The sequence below is a fragment of the Ruditapes philippinarum genome, unplaced genomic scaffold (assembly GCF_026571515.1).
Source record: "Ruditapes philippinarum isolate M1 unplaced genomic scaffold, ASM2657151v2 ctg4041_1_1_1_1, whole genome shotgun sequence".
In the NCBI taxonomy this organism is placed as follows: Eukaryota; Metazoa; Mollusca; class Bivalvia; order Venerida; family Veneridae; genus Ruditapes; species Ruditapes philippinarum.
Genome location: NW_026859454.1, coordinates 46,599 through 68,751, shown reverse-complemented (window position 1 = coordinate 68,751; position 22,153 = coordinate 46,599). Strand labels below are relative to the sequence as shown.

The window sequence follows — 22,153 nt, the reverse complement described above, 5'->3', positions numbered from 1 at the left end:
TACTCTAAAATTATAAGAGATATCAACATGAAACTTTGTAGATAGATAGGTCTCATTGGTTGGAAGTGCAGTGCTTGAGAATCATTACTCTGCCTTGCCTTATTTTGAAGTTATTGCCCTTTGTTTATTTTTACTTTTTGACTTTTGTCCGGGACATAACTTCAAAAGTATTAGAGATATCAACATGAAACTTTGTAGGTAGCTAGATATAATTGGATAGAATTGCAATGCTTAAAGAACCTAAACAAAGCCTGGTCTAATTTTGGAGTTCTTGCCCTTTGTTCAATTTTACACTTTGAATTTTACCCGGGACATAACTCTGATATCATCAGGAAAACTTCATAGATAGAAAGATCTCATTGAATAGAAGTGCAGTGCAAAAAAACATAACTCCGCCTTGCGTAATTTTGGAGTGTTTGCCCTTTGTTCATTTTTTTATACTTTCCTGTGTCCAGAACCTTCTCGGGGAGCATCACCCGGTTCAACCGGTTCTTGTTATGGTAAAATTGACAAACTGTTTTCAATTCAAAATGGTTAAACTCAACTTTTGATTGTTGTGTTGCTTGCAACGCCTAAACAGATGTCAACAATGTTCTTATATTCAACAGGGATAAACAAATTATTTCACCTTATAAAATGTATAATGAGAATGACACCCAGACATAAAATATGAAAAAGCAATGTGATTAATAATATTTAAACATATTTATTCCTTAATGATACATAAACAAATATTTTTTTTCTTTTTTATGTGTACATCCAGTATTCAAAGATGTATAACAGATAACTTTAATTTTGAAATACCATTTACTAGGCCGGCATTCTGAGTATTTACGCTGAGGGCATCGGTTGCATCTATAGAAAACATACAGTGCAATACAATACCAAAATATTTCTTATTCAACAGACATTTCAGCATTAAGCGTAAACAACTTAAAGAGGGGCAAAGTATCTGTTCAAATTCTGTACAACTTCTTAATGATAATGAAGAAAAAGGTCCTTAAAAATGTATAAACAATAAAATCTGCATTGGCCTTTGTATTTTTCATAAACTGTTCAACAAAATGTGGCTGAACAACATAATGCTTTTTTAACAGACTGAGCAGTAAAATAAAGCCAAAACATGTGAGGCCTTATTACACAATAAAATTAACACATTGTCAATTAAAAAAAAAAGACATACACAGAATGCAGTTACTTTCTTTTTTAAATGTACATGTAACCATAATGGGAAACCTGACCTTGGCATTTTTACGAAATAAAGCATATGCGTAAAACAGTTTGCGGAACATGACACAAAGAACAGATACCCTAGAACAAGATATATAACTCACCTGAAGTGTATGAAATTACGGAGGATTTTAAAAATGTTTAAGTGCTTTATGGAGAAATATTGTAATCATGCCCATATTTCAATATTTAAAACAATATACCCGAACTATTACCATTATGAATTATATTCAGTTCATGCAAGATACAGTTATCATTTTAACAGTTATCGAACATGTAATAAAAAATGTTGAAAGATGAAATATATTTATGACTTTTTCATTGTAAACACATCAATTATTTTTATTTAATTTTTGTTCTATATTCCAACCATATGTAATCAAAAATTAGATTATTATGTTTGACTGAATACAGTTTGCTTACAATTACCAAATAATCTTAAGAGTTGTATGATCCTTTCAGGTATGACTGTACTAATTAATTATGGTTTGAGAACACGAAAAATACTTGAAGTGAATGTACCAATAAAATTATAACCTGGGCGTGATGAAAACTTTGAAAAGTATATAATCTTGATATAAAGATAGTATACCTTCTTTTTTCTCCGGATATAGGATTTACAAAAAAACTTATCAGGAAGAGGGAACAAAATGGTATTTGTAATGAATAGTCGTAAAAATTTATAGAGAAAATAACAAAGCTTCATAGTGTTTGCCGTGCTATTTGAAGAAAAAAAATTAACAAAAGAGAAAAGAATTTACAAAATTCAAATTATATGTTACCAACGTAAGTCCATACAATAGCGTGACATATCATGTTCATTGTATGCTGAAAATAACATTGTTGTTTAAATTCCTGCTTTTATAAACAACGCAATACATGCACGTATTTGGAGATTGGTCATATGAGGGTCACACGTAAATGCATATGTGACATTTTGTGCTTTGTGTGTATGAAAATAATGATGAATTCTCGTATCTATCCAATTTATCATATAATTCGGCAGTCGTGATTATAAATTATTACTATAAACAACGTGTTTTTTATGTTTGACTATGAAACAAAAGAGAAAGAACACCAAAACACCCGGCAATCTGATTTATACTCGGGGGCTACGCCCCCTTCGATCAAATCAGATAGCTCTTTCTATTACTTATTGTTGTTTTATTAATTATTATTGAGTTTTTTGTCTTTGACAGATATACAGTTTTTTTGTGTTTCCACATTTCCCAATGTCAACAATGTTTTTACAAAACGGATATTAAACACCGGTGCATTAATTCTAAATTGTTTCTCACTGTGTTAATAACACTATGAAAATGTCCTTAATTCCTAACAAAGAAATTTCAGTTTTATTACATCGCTAAATATGTTTGTTGTTTTCAGTTAGTCTGATTCAATTCTTGAATATCAATCCAAAGGAACAAGATTTTTGTTAACTTTGACTAACTTATAAACGGCAAGAATTTTAAAATGCCGCATAAAGCAAGAACTACATATGTATTGCATTTATTAGTATTCGGGAAACATCAGTAACACTTTATTTTTTTAATCGATTCCGTTAAAAGTGATATCTAAACTTTTGAAACACTCTCTTAGATTATGTAACTTGTATATATTTAATATGTGTTTAACTATGACATTTTGTCATTAATGTATTTATGTATTGGTTGATGTCGATGTGCTGTATATGCATAAGACTGAATAAAATTTTCTGTTCTGTTATGTTCTGTTCTGATATTTTTTATCATCTTTTATTACTGACTACAGAAGTGGCACTGTTGCCATACTGGCCCTTCTCTAATGGACAGTGCGTAGGATAAGTATCATTATGCAAACATGATTTGCAAAACATTCGGAATAATGTACAATAGTACTTAATCTGAATAGAACATGACCTGTGCGTGGGAATGATTTGGCAGGGTATTTGTAATGAGCGCATTTTTTGCGTGCTGGGCTTCTCAATTGCTACATTGCAGCATTATTTGTACTTGTAGAATATAGGATTAGAATTAACATACAGTATTATTACATTAATTTATCTATTATAAGGGCGAAAATTTCCATTATGTCATACTTTTTTCATTTCAATTCTATTTCGGATCTTCTCAAAAGAAGTCATTATTTTTCGAATTTGAAATATTAACAAAATCGACAGTCAATTATTGATGGAAGCTAACAAATAAACTATGCATTTTGCTACAGTAGAACGTCCTGTAGGTAGAGTTATTGATAAAATGAGGAGTATTTGATCAGAAAATCTTAAATTGTTGCCATATACCCTACTTTTTGCAAACGACGAAAAACCAACAAAATCTATGAAAGCAATTTTACTTTATTGCAACAACAATACGTTTTTGCGCCCTATATTGCACTTTTTCTACTGATCAAAATATATGGGTTTTTTCATTCGATGCAAACGCTAATCCGCAAAGGTGAAGAAGTTCATAAGACACCTTTTCTTTCATTCTTATGAAACAGTAATTTGCACTTGACTTCTCAAAAATAAATGGTTAAATTTAATTAGTACTTTAATTACATGACTATGCAAGTCTCTATTTGACTGTCATGTGACCGCGTATCTGCAATTTAGGAAAATTGTCGGTAATACATAATGATGAATGATATGCCATATAACATATCCTACACAAAGAATATGTTATTGTCTATAGAAATGGTCTATCATATGATGATACTCTTCGCATGTTTGCTTAACGTCTTTAAATTTTAAACATATTATCATTATCTCATTCTGCTATTTAATTTGCCTAAACATGTATTGGCCGACACGAAATCCTTAAAATTTATATGTAACATAATCACTCTCTATATAAACCAGTTGCACCACTGAGATTTAGTATTCTTCGTTTTATGTTTTCGTTACAATGTTGTGGTTAGGATTTATAATGATAACCGCGGTGACCGATATGTCAGCCAACACTCAAAATGACAAAATGCATGATGACACAAAAGTTCTGCAAATGCTGATTGATTGTGGAGGAAGTGTGGCATCTTTAAGAAATGAGCTTAAAGGTTTTACATATTTTTAGTTATTGCATTTTTTTCATTAATTTCTTCTGTCTTCGTTTAATATTTTATCATGTTTTGTTTGTTTGTTTATTTATTGATGTTTGATTAAAGAAAGTAAGCTTAGTCCAATATAATCAAGTATATTAGTTGTATAGTACTGTGAAGGATAACATATGCGTCCCTATGGCATGATTGTACATGTAAGTAAAATGACGAAAATTTTAGTAGAATGCCTTTTTGGTCGCTCTGTAAGCATTAGCGATCATAACTATTTGTCTACTTCAGTAAATCCACCTTCGAAAAGATAATTGTTTTAACGGAACATTATCATTATTTTGATAACATATTTTTGTTGCATATTATTTCTACTAGTGAGAAACAGTTAATATGTAAAGTTTTTAATTTAAATAAGACACTGTTTTCTTTTATAAAATCATCGAAATACATACATTAGCACGCTTAATATAAAAATCTTAAATTCAGATATAAAAGAAAAGTTGGAACGTGTGAGCACGAGGCAAGCAACGGGCACGTATATAAGATGGGGAAGATCTTCATGACCAAGTGGAGCTACGACTATTTACGATGGATTTACTGCTGGATCTGATGCATACCACAGTGGAGCAGCTGCTAATCATATATGTCTGACTAAGAAACCAAAATACCACTACTATGCGAATAAGCCGAAGTGGACAACATTAATATATGGAGCGCAATATAAAACTTTAAACAGTATTTGGAACAACTTACACAGTCATGATATTCCGTGTGCCGGTTGTCATGTTCGGCGTTCAAGTATCATCATGCATCCTGGACGAGATGATTGTCCAGACAACTTCAAGTGAGAGTACGGAGGTTACCTAATGGCTGGTCATTATAAACATGACGCAGCTACCGAGTTTGTCTGCTTTGACGGTAATTCACATGCTGACAAATATTCAAGCTCAGCAGGTCATGACGGGTCGTTGTTTTACTTTGTTGAAGCGGCATGTGGCGCATTGAAATGTCGGCCTTATGAATCGGGGAAACAGATCACGTGTGCTGTGTGTTCATATTCTCCTTAGATTTTTTTTTAATGTAATATAATATTGCTAAGAAAAGGAAAAACTGCTCGGCATCATACATTTGGAAGTAAGATCAATGACATTAAAATCCATAAATCTGAGTTTTGAAAAAAGTTTATTTTGCATGGTTTACTTCAGTAGCGGTACCAACATTTTGGAATTGCTGTAAATAAATGAAAAGTAAATAGTACAGGAAGGCATATAATAATGGAAACACAACCCGCATAGTATTATTTCTCTTGTTGGTGATTAAGCATAATATACTTCATCAACAATTTTCTTCCTCAGTTTATACACGCTCTAATATGTGAGTCAAAGATATGCTGGATAATGTTAATAAAAGATGATTAAATGTCGTATACTTCTTCGATTATCACTTTTCTTTTCTTTCCTTTCTTATTTGCTTAGTCTGTAGAAACATTATAATAAATAGTAAAAATAGACTTACCTTATATCGTTTTTCGGTTCAACTTACACTCCAAACTAAAGTTAAACTTAAAAGTGTATTTATATTACCCTTTCTTTAAATTTCGAATAAAAGTAAACCTTCTTAAATTGATAGAGTTACATTGCCGAATTCAAGTAAATTGTAGATCGCTCATTGAAAAACTTAATTAAGTTTGACAACCCGAAGAAAAGACGCTGTTGACGGTGTATGAATTTTACCTGAAAGAACTTATAAGTAAGAAATATAATTCCTTAATTTGTAGAGTCCATTCGATAACTCAATTTGGTGTATTTATGTACACTGTTGCAGTGGATATGAGATATCTATATTATCCTAAGACGCAAATGTCCACTTTCATTTTTCCTCGAATGGCACATATAACTAGAACATAGTGCACATGTATAGACGATATCACTGTAACGTATCTTGAAAACCTATGCCAGTCAGTGTGGACCATGTATTGCGATAACAAGCTCTTGTTACTTCCAACCAAATTGAAAGTATTTTGGAAATTCTTGCAGACTTATACCAGGGTTGATAACACAATATTTGAACCCGTTTATCCGCGGTTATAAAACATGATTTTATGAAGTTTTTACCCGCATTTTAACGTAACATTTTACACATTTTTGAACAAAAAGTTAGTACATAAAAGTATCGAAGTTTGAATTAAAAGCACAGCAAAACAATCTAGAAAAGAGAAAACTCTCGAAAGTAATGAATAAAAAGAAAACATGCATATTGTTTACTCGGTTTGGTCTCTCTGTGAGGGGTTATTGAAAAATGCAACATCACTCACGTCCCGGCACCGGTTTAAGCGAGTTCGATTTATTTTAACAATACATTATACCCACCGACAAGAAAAATAACAACACCTACGAGAAAAGTAGGGGAAACAGCGCCAGTCAGATCGTTTGTGGTTTTAACAAAAATGATCTTTATAGTGAGGTAGTCTGACTTATTGTATTCACTCTCAAATGAAAAATGTGTTAATAGATTACCGGATGTTGCATTTACATATCATATAAAGTACATTCAAAATTTTATTTTCGAAAACTCAGTAACCAAATTCATGATTTTGCATTTTCTTTATCTCGTCAACCTTTCATGAAACCGTAAGGGAAACTTTCTTTTCTGTTTCGTTATTATTTCTCTGTGACTGTATGACTAGAGAAATACAATGTATACAATGGGTCAAACGTTCTCGTTATGACTTATCAAAAGGTTAAAATGGGAATGGTTAAGATATTGTCTTTCGGTTAATTCACATTTCAATTGCTAATATTCCGACAACCCTTAAAAGTCATTGAAAATTAGGTGATTGTTCATAATACAACAGTTTCAAATGGCTTTTCAAACCTTAAAAAAACATTTTCAATTTTGTTGTTTTGGCCTAAGCTATAGGGATTCCTATTTCTTTTTTTATGAGCCATCTACATTGGCCTAAGCTTTTACGGTCTCATTCCAAAAAGAATATTTTGACATTACTAATCACAAAACTCAAAAAATAGGTGCATCATTAATATAAGTGCACATGGATTACAGACGGCTATATTTTCTTACCGGAAATTTATCCAAAGATAAGCGTAGTTTGTCCTACAATAATTTACCTAGAAATAATACCTATTCAAATTTATACTGAACGATATATTTGTTCATGTTTCGCTTGTTGTTCAGACGGTGCTTAATAACGGAATAATTCAAACAGATTCATTTACATTATAACAGTCCATGGCAAACCTTAAGAAGTATTGATATACTAAATATAATGAAACATTTTAAAAAAATCATTTTACAATTTTAACAAGACTTACCGTTTCCCCGATTGTGGCTTGATACGGCCATTTGGATAAGGTGGTTTCTAGCGTTTTTAATACTTATGTATACAGTGTATCATAATCCGAAATATATTGAGCTGGCAAAATAAGTTTTTATGAATGCAATAGTTTAAGTTTAGAATATTTGCAAACATTAAGAAAGGGGAGTAATACATTTAGAAGATTAAAGATACAATGTTCATTATTTTAGATTCACATTGATATATAATAAATACGAATCATGAAATAGAATCATTTTAAAGAAATTAAAAAAAAAAAAAAAAATCAATTATGAGACACAATACAATTGACAACCACGCAGAATAATGATTGGAGATAACTGATTTGCTATGCGAATCTTTGATGTCGGATCTTGTACGTAGTTATGTATTCGAAACATTTATGTGTTAGCATTATATATGTATGGCTATTGTAAAAAGGATTTAGGGAAACTTTAAGATCAATTACTATGCAAATGACATTATTATATGTTATCTGTTAATTTAAATACCTTAAAGCGGCGGTCGTTAATATTAGCTCAAACATTTGTCGAATATCCATTAGTTGAGTATATTTATATAAAACATAGCTTATTGCCTTTTAAGATTAAGACTTAAGCGGTATATTTTGTATTTATATTTTGATTGGTATTTTCACTTAGATTATTCAAACATTGGTCTTAAGATTGATTAATGATTTTTATCATATGACCTTAATATAGCTGCTATCTCATTAGTCCAAACCGTAGTCAATTAAACCTTTTATAAAATCATATTTTCTGGGTGTAGTATCATATTCACTGGCTGAATTGGATTTTCTCAGTCTAAAATAGATCGAGATTCATATTCAATTACCGTTTATTGCGCGTGCTTCTCAAAATAATAATTGCAGTTTTCTGTTCTTAATGATATATTTCTTGATTAAAATATCACTATCTTACTATTTTACTATTTATTTCTAAGTTAAACACAATGATGAGTATAAACTTTGATTACTTTTGTATGCGTAGCGTTCGCGTATTCGCTGAAACGCCTGGCGTCTTTTATCTCGCGCTTCAACGAGTCAATATATTTTTGTAATTTTTTTTAAATTCTTAGCTTATTCATATGACATAACAATTTTTTACTAGTGATCCATTGAATATGATGTAATATTCACCGGCAGATGACATATTGACCGAGGCGATAGTAGTCCATAATTGTATATTATTGAATGTTTTCATGTTCCTTCAGTATTAGTTAAAATAGATATCGTCACTTCATACGCACAGTTGATAACATTTTTGTTTAAAAATGGTGTTCAAACGATATCTCAAATTTATATATTTATAAGCAAATTACCAACAATTAAAGAAAGAATGAAATAGAATTTGAGAACAAAGTACATGAGTACATGTATAAGTCATTGAAGGCGTCAAACCCGTTACCAAATCTTATCAAAATAAACACGTATTACATTGTTTTACGATATGATATAAAAGGCGGCAACTAAAATGATGGAAGCCGCACAGAACTACACAAATCATCTCAAAAGAAAGAAAAATAGAAAAATATTTAACTTCTTCAAAACAAATTTGTTTCCTAGTTTATAAAGTAAAAATTTTAACTTTATTTATAGCTAAAACGTGTTTATGCATGATTTAATTTTGGCCTTGCTCCGCAATATATGACATATGATGTAAACCAGAGACAGTTGCACAGTCGATTATTTGTATAAAGAGATGTGAAAACATTGTCTTTCCATTTGAGGAAAGTGTAAACAAATAATTTCAACACAGCAATAAGTTTTAAATTGGTTCTGAAGTGTAAAATTGGTGAATATGAGTGTTTTATATACTTTTGTTTTCATTGACTACTCGCAAAAATGATCGTGTCATTCCGCAATAAATCATGCCTCATTCAAATGCTAAAAAAATCGACTGTTTCGCAGCCAAATTATGTAACTGGTAATAAAAGAGATAAAAATAACAAGACATGTTTGACACGCTGTTAAAATTTTAATGATAAAATAACAACATCAATTGTTAAAATAGAAAATTCTGGTATTTTAAATAGCATACATTTCCGCGATCTATTTCGAAATCAGCTTAGTAACGTTACCTTGCAAGTCTTAGGTTAGAACACAACTTATATTAACATGTTTTTAATAAATCGTCATTTTCCGTTTTTTATATAAAACTAAAAAAGAAATTTCACATATTAAGAGCGAGAACATGTTTAAATTTCTGATATCAGACATAAATGTCCTTGCAACAATATGCAGAAGTACACATCCCATTAGACTTAGAAAAAATCATTATAACTTTGCTGTCTCCACTTCCGAACAATATACAGATTACACACAGTTTTTTTCGGTTAAAATAAGTTATATTTTCTTTGACAAATCAATATTTTTAATGACCTTGCAAATAAATATATGAAGAACATATTACATTATTACATGTACGTCAAGGAGAATAAGAACACACGACACATGTGAGGTCGTCACCTTCTTTATATGGAGGGCATTTGAGTGAGCCACATTTTGCTCGAACAAAATAAAACAATTTTCCATTGTGATTTTGAACAAGTGATTTGCAGCTGGTTTTCAGCTTCAACCATCAACACCAAACATAATTCGGAAGGCCTGCTTTATGGGTAGAATTACGGCCATAAGATAACCCGGTGTATTCTTTAACGAAAGTTTTTAAACATGTATTCTTCCCAGGTACCATCAACAACGCTGCTACTTTTGCTTGACAAACGGCAAAACCGGAAAATTGTTCTGTTTTCCTTTTAACACCCCTGCATAAATTTTCATATTCTGCTCCATATACCCAGGCCCTTGTTTTGGGGTTATTGTTTTTAAATTCCCCCCAGCCCCCGGGGGGATTTTTTGGAAAGACTAAAAAATTTTGGCGGGCGCCCCAGTTAAACTTGTTTTTCCCCTTCCCCCCGTAAAACCCCTTAAAATTAAACAAGGGGTGCCCCAGCGGGAAAATTCCCCAAACTTCCCCAAAACGTGGGGTTGGGGCTTGTAAGTCTTTGAGGGTAAACACTTTGTTAAACCTTTTTTTTGGAAAGGGCCTTTTGCATCGGGTTAAATATAAAAAATTTTTTTTGAAATATTTTAAGTATTCTTTTTTTTTTTTTTCTATTCCGTTCAATTGAACATTTACTGTGCTGTGATTACTTCTTATTTCATATTTTTTGTATAAAATTGAAAAATAATTGGGATGCTGATTAAAATATAATACTACAATTTTATCAATATTAAAAGATTATCAGTGTGCATTTATACATAACATAATAATCACCTGTGTATCCTTTTCAAATGAAAAGAAATAAGATGCATCGTAACATATATCATTTTGCTTTTGTCGACAAGTATTTAACTTACTAATCATTTCAAGTAAAAGCAACATAAAATATCATTTAGATTACAGCAATTCGTTTTGTGAGTATAATCATTTATCTAAAATATATTTAAACTCTACCTTTAAGTTCTTTCAGTAGCATTGCAATTCCGGCATCTTGAAGATCATAACTAGCATGGTCTAATAGCTTATTAATTGTATCGTCTACGGAAGGGCTCTGATCCACAGTTTTGTTATCATGCGCCCATGGACAGAGATAGAGTCCACACAAGATGAATACTTTAGGAAATTCTTACTTTAGCGTCAAATTGTAATTTGGGTAACCTTGAAGATAACCAAATGGACACCACGGCAAATATGGTATATAAAAAATCTTTGGACAGTCTAAAAATATTGAACCTTTTAGTTTAAACTATTTATGTGGCACTTTGTTTATTGTCAGATTTTGGGGTTCAAGTATCCTTTGTTTAAATCGTTTTGTTTAACTATCTGAGTAAATGTTTTGTTTCATAAGTGTCTTTACTTAAGGGTTTATCTGTAATTGAAAGTAGGGTACGTGTAATGATTTTATTTGAAGTTGAATCACAAGTTCAATAAACAATAAAATTTAAAATTATAATATATATAGATAGAAAAGGGCGGTATTCACATTTTCATTTATGCAGTCAAACTATGTTTGACAGGTTATGCGTCTTTTTATTGAAGCAAATGTCCTGAAAAAGACAATGCCACGTAGAAATCTCAGGGACATATTTCTTAGTCTACAGCTTTGTGTTTTACATTACTGTAAATAAGAACTTCAAATTGATGCAATTTTTAATCTGGAAGGGAATTACACACATGTCGTTTAAACGGTTGGCCTCGGTATATTGTGTTTTACACGATTTTTTGTTCAATACTCTTTCAGAAAGAACAAATCGCATGTCCAAACAACACGACAATGCAACACTGAAATCTTTAATTGCAGAAAAGGAAATCCTCCAAACCTAGGGAATGATTAATCCTTAACCCATTACGTTATATACACGCCTTTTAACGCCTTTTTCACCCACCCCCTTTTTGTTGTCTCAAATGGTAAAAAAATGCCTTATGTAGGTCCCCAACACTTGTTTTTGTTTGAGAAATGTTGTTAAAAAAGTGACCTCTTTTTCGGTGCGGCCCCCCAACCAAGAGATACATCAGGGGGTTGCCAGAAGGAAGATGTGCCCCTTTCTGTTTGGGGGGTTTGAAGGGGGGCGGAGTCCCCCTCATCGCCAAGAAAATTTTGGACTTGTGAGAGGTTATAAATGACCCCAGATTGATCATAAGGTACCGTGTAAGCAACGCTGAAAAACATTTGACTCTATCTCAATCCATTGAGAAGTTGCAGCACTTTGAAATCAATTTTGATGGAAAAAATCAACGCAAAATAGTGATTTTTTGGCAATTTTGAGATGTCCCGTCGTTGCCATGGTAACAGAAAATTTAAGCCTGAGTATGTTGTTGCAAGGGCAATGGTTCAGTCATCATTTGTGCCAAGTTTGATTAGTGTTGAAGCAGTTTTTATAGTATTATACCAATTTGAACTTGTAACGGGAGACTTTTCAATCAAAACAGCCATTTTTCACAAAATGCTCATGAAGTAATGGGTTAATGAAAACAATCAAAAAATCTACAAAACAACAATTTTTCTTCAAATTTTTATGACAGGCCATGCTTAAACATGAAAAAACGCGATTTAAGGTAATTTCAAGTATTTTCATCATTTTCTGTTAACCCATTACGTTATATACACGCCTTTTAACGCCTTTTTCACCCACCCCCTTTTTGTTGTCTCAAATGGTGAAAAAATGCCTTATTTAGGTCCCCAAGACTTGTTTATGTTTGAGAAATGTTGTTAAAAAAGTGACCTCTTTTTCGGCGCGGCCCCCTAACCAAAAGATACATCAGGGGGTTGCCAGAAGGGGGATGTGTGTAAGTGTATTAATGTTTGGAGGTTTTTCTTTACAGCAACATCAATCACACAGATCTGACGCAAGGAAAATATCCTTGAGATGCTCGCTTAGCATTGTCGATTTTAGGATCTGCGATTTGTTCTGCCTGAAATATAAAGTGTACACAATTGTAATATGAGGCACAAATCTCTAACCTAAGGAAAACGGCCACGAGGACATGAATTGTCCTTACCAAAGTATCGTTTTGTTCATTGGTAAGTTAGTAAAGTAAAGTTAATTCTTGTATCATAGGCCTCCCGCCCTAAATATAATATGATATAACAATAATGACATAGCAATGGAAAATACAATGAGGTGATCATAAATATACATAGTATATTGTAATATGAACATTGGTAGACATCATATCAAAGAAATTTAAAGATATTTAAGATATTAGGAGAATTTCGTAGATCATCGGATGTATTACACTATATTATTACCATTATAATGTTTTATGTATATATTTTTATGTACTTAATTAGCGTCTATATTTAAATGCATGATCGAGAAAACGTGCAATTGTCTAATATAATGTCGCATATGCGTTTGTTAAACATATATCAATCTTTTACGTGAAGAATTTTTCACCAATATATCTGGTAAAATGTTTAAACGTATATAATTAAAGTGAGTGCAAATCAAGAGAATGTGATATTTATCATAGTAGTCCATATATTGTCCAATGGTTCGGTTATGTCAAATTCTAATTCGGTTAAGAATACCATACCTGGCTTTTAACGTTTAATACAGAACCGCAGAAAATACTTAAGTTGTATATCAAACAATCATGTATGCCAATGAAAACAACATTTATTTAGCATAAGCTGACCTTTACATAACAAACCGATGTATCTGTTATCATATAGAAAACTCAAAGTCAATCATTTTTCTTCATGTCAACTATAAGAACCTTTAAATTGCGAACAGACATAAGAAAATTGATACATATTAAATAAAATCACCAACCGGAATAATATGAATGAAAGACTTAACACGTAAATATATTGTCTGATATAAAGAATTTAACCCTTTTTAGTTGAATTGACGGGATATATTGAAACACACATTGTAGTTAGAATATTGACAGTTTTAATGTACGCAGTTCGTAGCTTGTGTAAGCTTAATATAAAATGCGCAGTAGAGATGTATCCTGATTTTTGTTCTTCCTAATCGAAATCTTGTTTTAGTTAACCCTTATCAGTTCGTTCGTTCGTTCGTTGTATACGTCAGTACAATTTTCTTTTGAAATAAAAGCATTATTATTAAATTTGACTTCCTGATCTATATCTGTGTTGTTATATTTCAAACAATCAGTGTAAGGTAGACCACATTTTATTTTTTTTTAAACTAAAGAGGGATACCCGCAGAAGACATTCTTATTCAAGTTACAATGAATTCTTGATTATTAATGGATTCTTATTATTATCAAACCATAATAAACAATGAGAGTACTTTGTTATTAAGGAAGGGTAGGGCATGATAAAATCCACGCTCTCGGAATTAGTAAATGGATGCATTTTTATGTATTGTTAACTTCTGTCATATAATATACATTATAAGACAGGTTCTTTAATATTTTGCAATAGAAATATTACCTCAATGTGTTTAAGGTTATCATAAACCCTTTCTTTAAATTCAGTTTCAAGCATAATCAAAAGAAACATTATAGTATAATGTACGTGTACGCTTTTATATAATATGTTCTTATATCTTAGTAACAACACTATAAGAGGTTGTCTATGTAAGTGAACACTTACTTTTAAATAACATCAATGTGTTAAATTAAATAAAAACCTTACGCAATGTCGCAAATGTTTAAATAATGTTTTTATTATTAACTTTGCTAACATGTTTCCTTCGTAATTGTTTAAGATGATTTGAATTCACTGTGTTTCGTTTATGCAAAATTTAAAGTATTCATAAATAATTTGTAAAAAGAGAGTATACCCATTTATAGCATTTATTCGCAACATGTTTTATTTGAATTATCAATATTAAGATGTTTTATAGGTACATAACAATGAGCTTTGCTCTTTTCACATGAATACTTTAAGTGACAGTTTTGCAAGTCACATCTTTCGCTGACTGAACAACTATTTTTTGGGGGGTTTTGGGGTATTTTTTGTTTACTTTTAAATGAAAAAAAAGAAAACATATACAAGAAATTCAAAAGTACATAATATTAGTCTAATTAAAAGTCGGAAAGCAACGATTACACGAATTGTCTTCTCTTTTATTACCGCCCTTTCCATTAACTTCATCAATACTCAGACAAACATCAATCTTATGTTCATTATTTACACAAAACTGGTTATTCTACTTTTGAAAAGGGATGGTTCATGTTAAAAAGCTATGCTCTTTATGTTGCAGGTTGGGAGAAAAGTCTTTTAAATCATGTATTCTATAAGCAGATAAAACGCATTGTACATATCGTTGTAAATATAAAATACGAACATAGTATACAAGTATTGACTGTCTTTGAAAGAATGATAACATGTATTTCAAACATAAAAGTTGTACTCCTCAGAAGTTCAGATAAATTTACTCTTGGATTTTAAGAGATTTAGTTAATAACAATTATTTCTGAAATATTTCGTATATCCTCACACATTTCCATTATGAGTTCTCTTAATATTCATAATATAAGGCCCCTAGGTTACTTATTATGATATTCATTGTTGATGTATTTGTTGCAAACCTCTGCTAAAATTCATAAGGTGTCATAAAGCATAAGTGATGGTTTATTAAGCTATGAGTGTCACTGGTGTGGATATTTCAGGTAATTTAGAAATTGCATTTTATAGACATGGTGTCGCCTATCGTTGGCTTACTTTCAATAATAACATACAATAACGTTGTAAATGGCATATTAACCTAACCACCGGATGTCGAATATTGTGATAACCATTGTATTTATCTAAAGCTCTAAGAATGTCTTATTTTCAAAGTGAATATAGCTACTAGTATATGTCTGTATATTGTCCCGAACTTGTAAAACATTACGTGCCAAAATGTTTTTATGACAGAAATATGGTAGACTAATGCCTTAAAAGAAAATGATGCACGTTTAACATGTAGAAAATCATTTCTAAATGGCGGATCCCTACTTAAATATTTTGTTAAAGAACATTTTTATCTGATTACGAACAATATTCACGTTTGTAAAATTTGCATATCGATCATAAGTTTAAAGCTAACAGGTGCGATTTTAAGAGCATTAGTTCCTAACTGTAAATACCCGGCAATACCAACCTCCAAATACGTGAACATAATAATTGAGTATTTTATTTTCTATATTAACGAGGAGGACATTTAAACAACAATGTTTTCTTAAGCATTCTACAAACATAATATGTCACGTCATTATTTGTTGACTTACTTTAGTGAAATAGGTTTTTGCTGTCGCAACTTTGTTTATCTTTAAAATAGTTTTATCCTTTGTTAAATTTCTTTATGGAGTAAGGAAAAACTACGATGTCAAACAATTATATGTTATGTGGCTTTGTCATTTCTAAAGATTTTTACGTCTATTCAAATATCATTTTGTTCTCTCTTCCTGATCAGTATCTTAATTCTAAATCAACAAAACAAGAAGGTGTTATAAGTTTTTTTTAAATATTGTTCATTCACAAACATTCTATCACGCAAACATTATGCTTACATGTATTTGTAAAATTACTATCAGTAGTTTTCGTATCCTAAAAAAAAAAAGAAATAAAAAGAAAAAACATAAATAAAGCAAACATATACAGCTGAAGAATCTTATACAAAGATATAATTTGATAATAATAATAATATATATTTGTTTATTAGGTATGGTTTAAATATTATAATAATATATAGTATTAAATGGTGAAACTGTTTATGCGGCGGTAGAAGGCGTATGCAATTAGCTGTATACTATGATTAAGATAATCAATATTTGTCTTTTAAAACTGTTTTGATAACACCTCCGGTGTCTATTAAAATGATAATATTAGTGCTTATGTAATGAACTGAAAACATTTAATAAAACATTAATTCAACATTGAAATGAGCAGACTCCAAAATGATAGCATTACATGTTACATTAGATAAGCTATAAGTAGAATAGTAGAGAATTGAAAAATTATGTATCAAGGTCAGGTTTTCTATTATGGTTACTGGCAAAATAAAAATAAAATGATATAGCAGGTGCATCTTTCGTTTGCCGCTTTTATACGTAACTTGTGATAATTTTCACAGGATATTGTTGGATAAGAAAATAAAAACACCAATTTTTTCCGTCCGCCGTTCAAACATCATGTGTCTGATTCCGTTGCAAATTCGTTTTTTGTACAACTTCAGAGAGTCTTCTTTGCACAAAATGAAAACAAAAGCCCTTACCAAAACAATTTGTCCAGATTTCCGCGTGGCATGGTTATTTTAAAACCGGCGTATTGTTCTTTCTGTCTATAAAGTGCATAAAAACACTATATTCAAAACCAACCGTTAAGACAACATTCGTCCAATTCCGTAGCAAAATTGTTTTTGTTCAACTTCAGAGGGTGTCCTTTGCACAAAATGAGTAACAAAGCCCTAACCCAAACAATATTTTCAGGAGATTTCCGCGTGGTATGGTCAATCTTTGCTCCCGCGATTTGTTCTTTCTGTATATAAAGCGCATAAAACACTATTTTCTACAGACAACCGTTAAGACACCATTCGTCTGATTCCGTTGCAAAATCATTTTGTACAACTTGAAAGAGTGTTCTTTGCACAGTATGAGTACCAAAGCCCTAACGCAAACAATATTTCCAGGAGATTACCGCATACATGGCCATTTTTGGAACGAAATTTTTGTTTTCTGTTTATAAGTGCATATAACAACCTTATTCTAAAGCCAAGCTTTATGACACCTTTTGTCTGATTCCGATGCAAATGCATTTTTGTACAACTTTGGAGGGGCTCCTTTGCACAAATTGAAAACCAAAGCTCTAACCAAAAATCTTTTTCCAGGAGATTTCAGCATGGCATGGTCATTTTTTGGACCGGAGTTTTGTCTTACTCTATATAAAGTGCATAAAATTTCGTAAAAACATCATATCTAGATCCAATCGTTAAACACCATTTGTCTCATTCCGTTTTTATTCACTTTTGTACAACTATGGAGCGTCTTCTTTGCACAACATAAAAAACCAAATCCCTAACCAAAGCAAAATGTCCGGAAGATTCCCACATGGCTTGGTCGTTTTTGGACAGGCAATTTGCTGTTTTCGATATAATCGAAGATCAACTTATGATTTGCAATGTCACATCGCGAAGACAAAACCCACCTGACATTGTATTTTACATTATTTTGACCGATCACAACTTAATGAAAATGTTATATAGTGTTGTTAGACAGAACGTGGTTTGGAGAACGTTCCTTCGAGAATTGACATCACTTCCAGCTGCCTTTTTTAAAATAAACACTACGTACGTAAAACGTGGAATGATAATGAGATTGTGATAGTTTAGAAGATATTCTTCACAGTATTATAAACCTCGTGATAGCAAAAGGCCCGCATAAAATGAAGGTATTTTTTGACAGGCGAGGAGTTCTGTAAGTATATAAAATCTAAAATAAATCGTTAAAAAACACCATATCCTACCGTCCACCGTTAAAACACCATTTGTTGGATTCTGTTTAAAAGTCATTTTTGTACAACTTCAGAGGATCTTCATTGCAGTAAATGAAGTCCAAAGCCCTAACCTAAACAAATTGTCCAGGAGATTTCCGCGTGGCATAGTCATTTTGTGGACCGCCGATTTGTTCTTTCTGTATATAGAGTGCATAAAAACACAATTATCTGGAACCAACCGTAAAGACATTATTTGTCTGATTCCGTTGCAAATTCGTTTTTGTACAATTTCAGAAGGTTTTCTTTGCACATAATGAATACAAAAGGCCTAACCCGAAGAATATTTCCAAGAGATTTCCGTGTCATGGTCATTTTTGGCCCTTCAATTTGTTCTTTATGTATGTAAAGTGTATAAAAACACCATATTCTAGAGCCAACCGTTAAGACACCATTTGTAAGATTCTGTTGCAAATTCGTTGTTGTACATCTTTGAAAGGTGTTCTTTGCAAAAAGATGAGTAGCTAAGCCCTAACCAAAACAATTTGTCCAAGGGTTTCTGCGTGGCATGTTAATTTTGTGAACCGGCAATTTGTTCTTTCAGTATACAAAGTGCATAAAAACACAATTATCTAGAGCCGACTGTTAAGATACCATTTGTCCGATTCCGTAGCAAAATTGTTTTTACACAACTTAAGAGGATGTTCTTTGCAGAAAATGAATACAAAACACTAACACAAAGAATATTTCCAGGAGATTTCCGCGCGGCATGGTCATTTTGTGTCCGGCGATTTGTTCTTTGTGTATGTAAAGTGTATAAAAACACCATCTTCTAGAGCCAACCGCAAAGATACCGTTACAAATTCGCTTTTGTCCCATATTGGAGGGTGTTCTTTGCAAAACATGAGTAGCAAAGCCCTCAACCAAACAATATTTGCAGGAGATTTCAGCATGGCATGGTCATTTTTGCTCCCGCGATTTGTTCTTTCTGTAAATAAAGTGTATAAAAAGCACTATATTCTACAGACAGCCATATAGACACCATTTGTCCGATTCCGTTGCATATCCGTTTTGTACAACATTTGAGGGTGTTCTTTGCTCAGTATGAGTACCAAAGCCCCTTTCAAGGACATTTCCGCGTGACATGGCCATTTTTGGAGCGACGTTTTGGTTGTTTTTTTTTCTGATTATAAAGTGCATACAAACACCATATTCTAAAGCCACACATTATGACACCATTTTTCTGATTAAGATGCAGATTCGTTTTTCTACATCTGTGGAAGGTTTTCTTTGCAGAAATTGAAAATCAAAGTTCTAACCCAAACACTTTTTCTGGGAGATTTCTGCATGCCATGGTTATTTTTTGACCGGAGTTTTGTTCTTTCTCTTTATAAAGTGCATACATTTTCGTAAAAAAACACGATATTCTTCGTAACCGATATTCAAACTTAACCTAGAAATTATCAAAACAAACTTGCCAACACATTCCAGGGATGTTTGGAAAACAAGAGTAGCGATAGAGAGTAATAACATTTTTTATCTATTTTTAGCCATTGTGACCTAGTTTTTCATCAGAGATTTCCCATGTTTGAAGTTCTTCATAAAATAAGCTACCTGAGAAAGTTTGATGAAAATTGAGTCACGAATATGACCATAAGAGTGTTTACAAGGTTTTTCAGTTTTAGGGCGGTGTGACCTAGTTTAAGAGCCGAGGTTACCCATTTCGAACTTGACCTAAAATTATCAAAACAATTTTTTCAGACTCATTTCCAGGACATTTGAATAAAAAAAAGTTGCCACTAGAGTGTAAACAAAATTGTTCTTTATTAAACTGCTGTGACCTAGTTTTTGCCCGGTATTCAAATCTGATCTAGAAATTATCAAACAATATTCGTGACTAATTTCAAGAATATTTGGATCAAAACTGCAGCCACTAGAGTGTTTACAAGATGTATTCATTTTTTGCTATAATTGTGACCCAGCTTTTGACCGGAGATGACTTAAATTCGAACATGACCTAGAAATCATCAAATTTAAACAACTTTCATCATAAGTATCCAGAATATTTGGATCAAAACTGCAGCCACTTGAGTGTTAACAACATTTTATATATTTAGCTCCTGTGACCAAGCATTTTAATATTCGAATCTGACATGTATATAATTGAGTCAAACATTCTGACAAAGTTTTATGATGATCCAATCAAACTGTGACTGCAAGAGTGTTAACAGCCCAAATGTTGACAACGCACGACGCACAACGCATGACGCACGAAGATGGACCATCAATGAACCTCAAATTGACCACTTTGTCGTCATGTGAGCTAAAACAAATGGCAGGAAAGAGGTATCATATTTCGTATAGTAAAGATATATTATCGGTCTTAGCGGGGTTAATCGGATATTAAACACCGGTTTGGAGATTTGATGCGTATGAATTGGCCAGGAAGGCCGTAGGCCTGAGAGGTTAATTGTTTCGCATCACAGCGACAAAACTAGCCAATAAACACCGCTAAAACCGATATTATTTCGGTTCTGACACGATAAAATAAGGAAGATCACTAACGTTATTTTTTCAAGCGGAAATAATTTCCGGAGCCGATTTGCGTATAACACTGTTCGCTTTTTGCACCCTACTGTTGCGAAGATATAGAAATTATCAAACAAAAGAAATAATAAGAAAACAAAACGTTATTTTATCAAGTTTCAACAATAAAAACTTACTTTGTATTGTGTTAACATCAGTGCCCTATTTATCATTTTGTATGTATGAAATAACGTCAGCTTGTTTATGAATGTGTTGTTTATGTAGAATGACGTCATTACGCTGCGTACGGATTGGTGCTTTATTATTTATTAACTGATATTGATCAAATATTTGGCGTTAGTGCATGTGGGATAATATTTCGGTATTGTATGAAAATAGAACATTATAAGTACTGAAAATATAAATTAATATGATTGTTATTGTTGCTTTAAAAGTCGTTGTAAACTATATAATCGAGGGTGAAAACATAATGGACGCATATACAAGTAGCCCCTAACCAGTGTTTATTGGCCGTTTCACACCTTTTTTTCCCTTCTTTGTCTATAGTGACAAAATCACGTCTAGTATATTAATTTTATATGTTCAATTTGCTTTTGTTAAAGGTACAGTGGCCAAAATGTCAAAGCTGTTCTAAATTGTAATGACATTTGCTACATTTTGATATAATTATGAAATACTTTTGAATTGCTTAAAATTGGAACCGATAACAGTGAATTACTTTTGAACGAAACTGTCTGCAAGATGTGTTTAACCACACAAAATATGATCTACAGGATGCTAAAATTGAACAACTTAATAAGCTGACAGATAAAAAAAATTGAATAATTCAACAGCGACACGAGAATTAAATCAACAAAATGCACACTTCTCTACTACTTAATTTGGTGCTAGTATTTATACGCTCTTGAGACGTAAATGGTCAGGATGTAGTTACTCTTGTCTCGGACAAAAATATCATGGCTGACTCAAAAAGGAAATGAATTACAGGATCAGTAAAAAAACTATTGATAACTATTGTTTTTATTCATTTTTATCAACTTAAATTAATGAATTAATTAATGACAGTCGATCGTCTGAAAAGAACTGAAGTATAAAATGCAAAATTGT

At 31.8% G+C, this 22,153-nt stretch overlaps 1 protein-coding gene and 1 long non-coding RNA gene across 2 annotated transcripts in view; one reads left to right on the top strand and one right to left on the bottom strand.

The window, feature by feature from the left end:
• The window catches only part of LOC132756555 (short-chain collagen C4-like), a 65,076-nt gene extending 45,425 nt beyond the window's left edge, over nt 1–19,651 (bottom strand). The window contains exons 1-2 of the mRNA XM_060747651.1: nt 19,528–19,651; nt 11,065–11,223 (exon numbers count right to left, since the gene is read on the bottom strand). Of these exons, the coding sequence (XP_060603634.1) occupies nt 11,065–11,223; nt 19,528–19,651 (283 nt within the window). The remainder of the gene's footprint in view (nt 1–11,064; nt 11,224–19,527) is intronic.
• On the top strand, nt 4,100–5,331 carry LOC132756559 (uncharacterized). The gene is made up of 2 exons (XR_009629343.1): nt 4,100–4,263; nt 4,744–5,331. It is a non-coding gene; the product is annotated as an uncharacterized LOC132756559 (long non-coding RNA).
• Nucleotides 19,652–22,153: the final 2,502 nt, after the last annotated feature.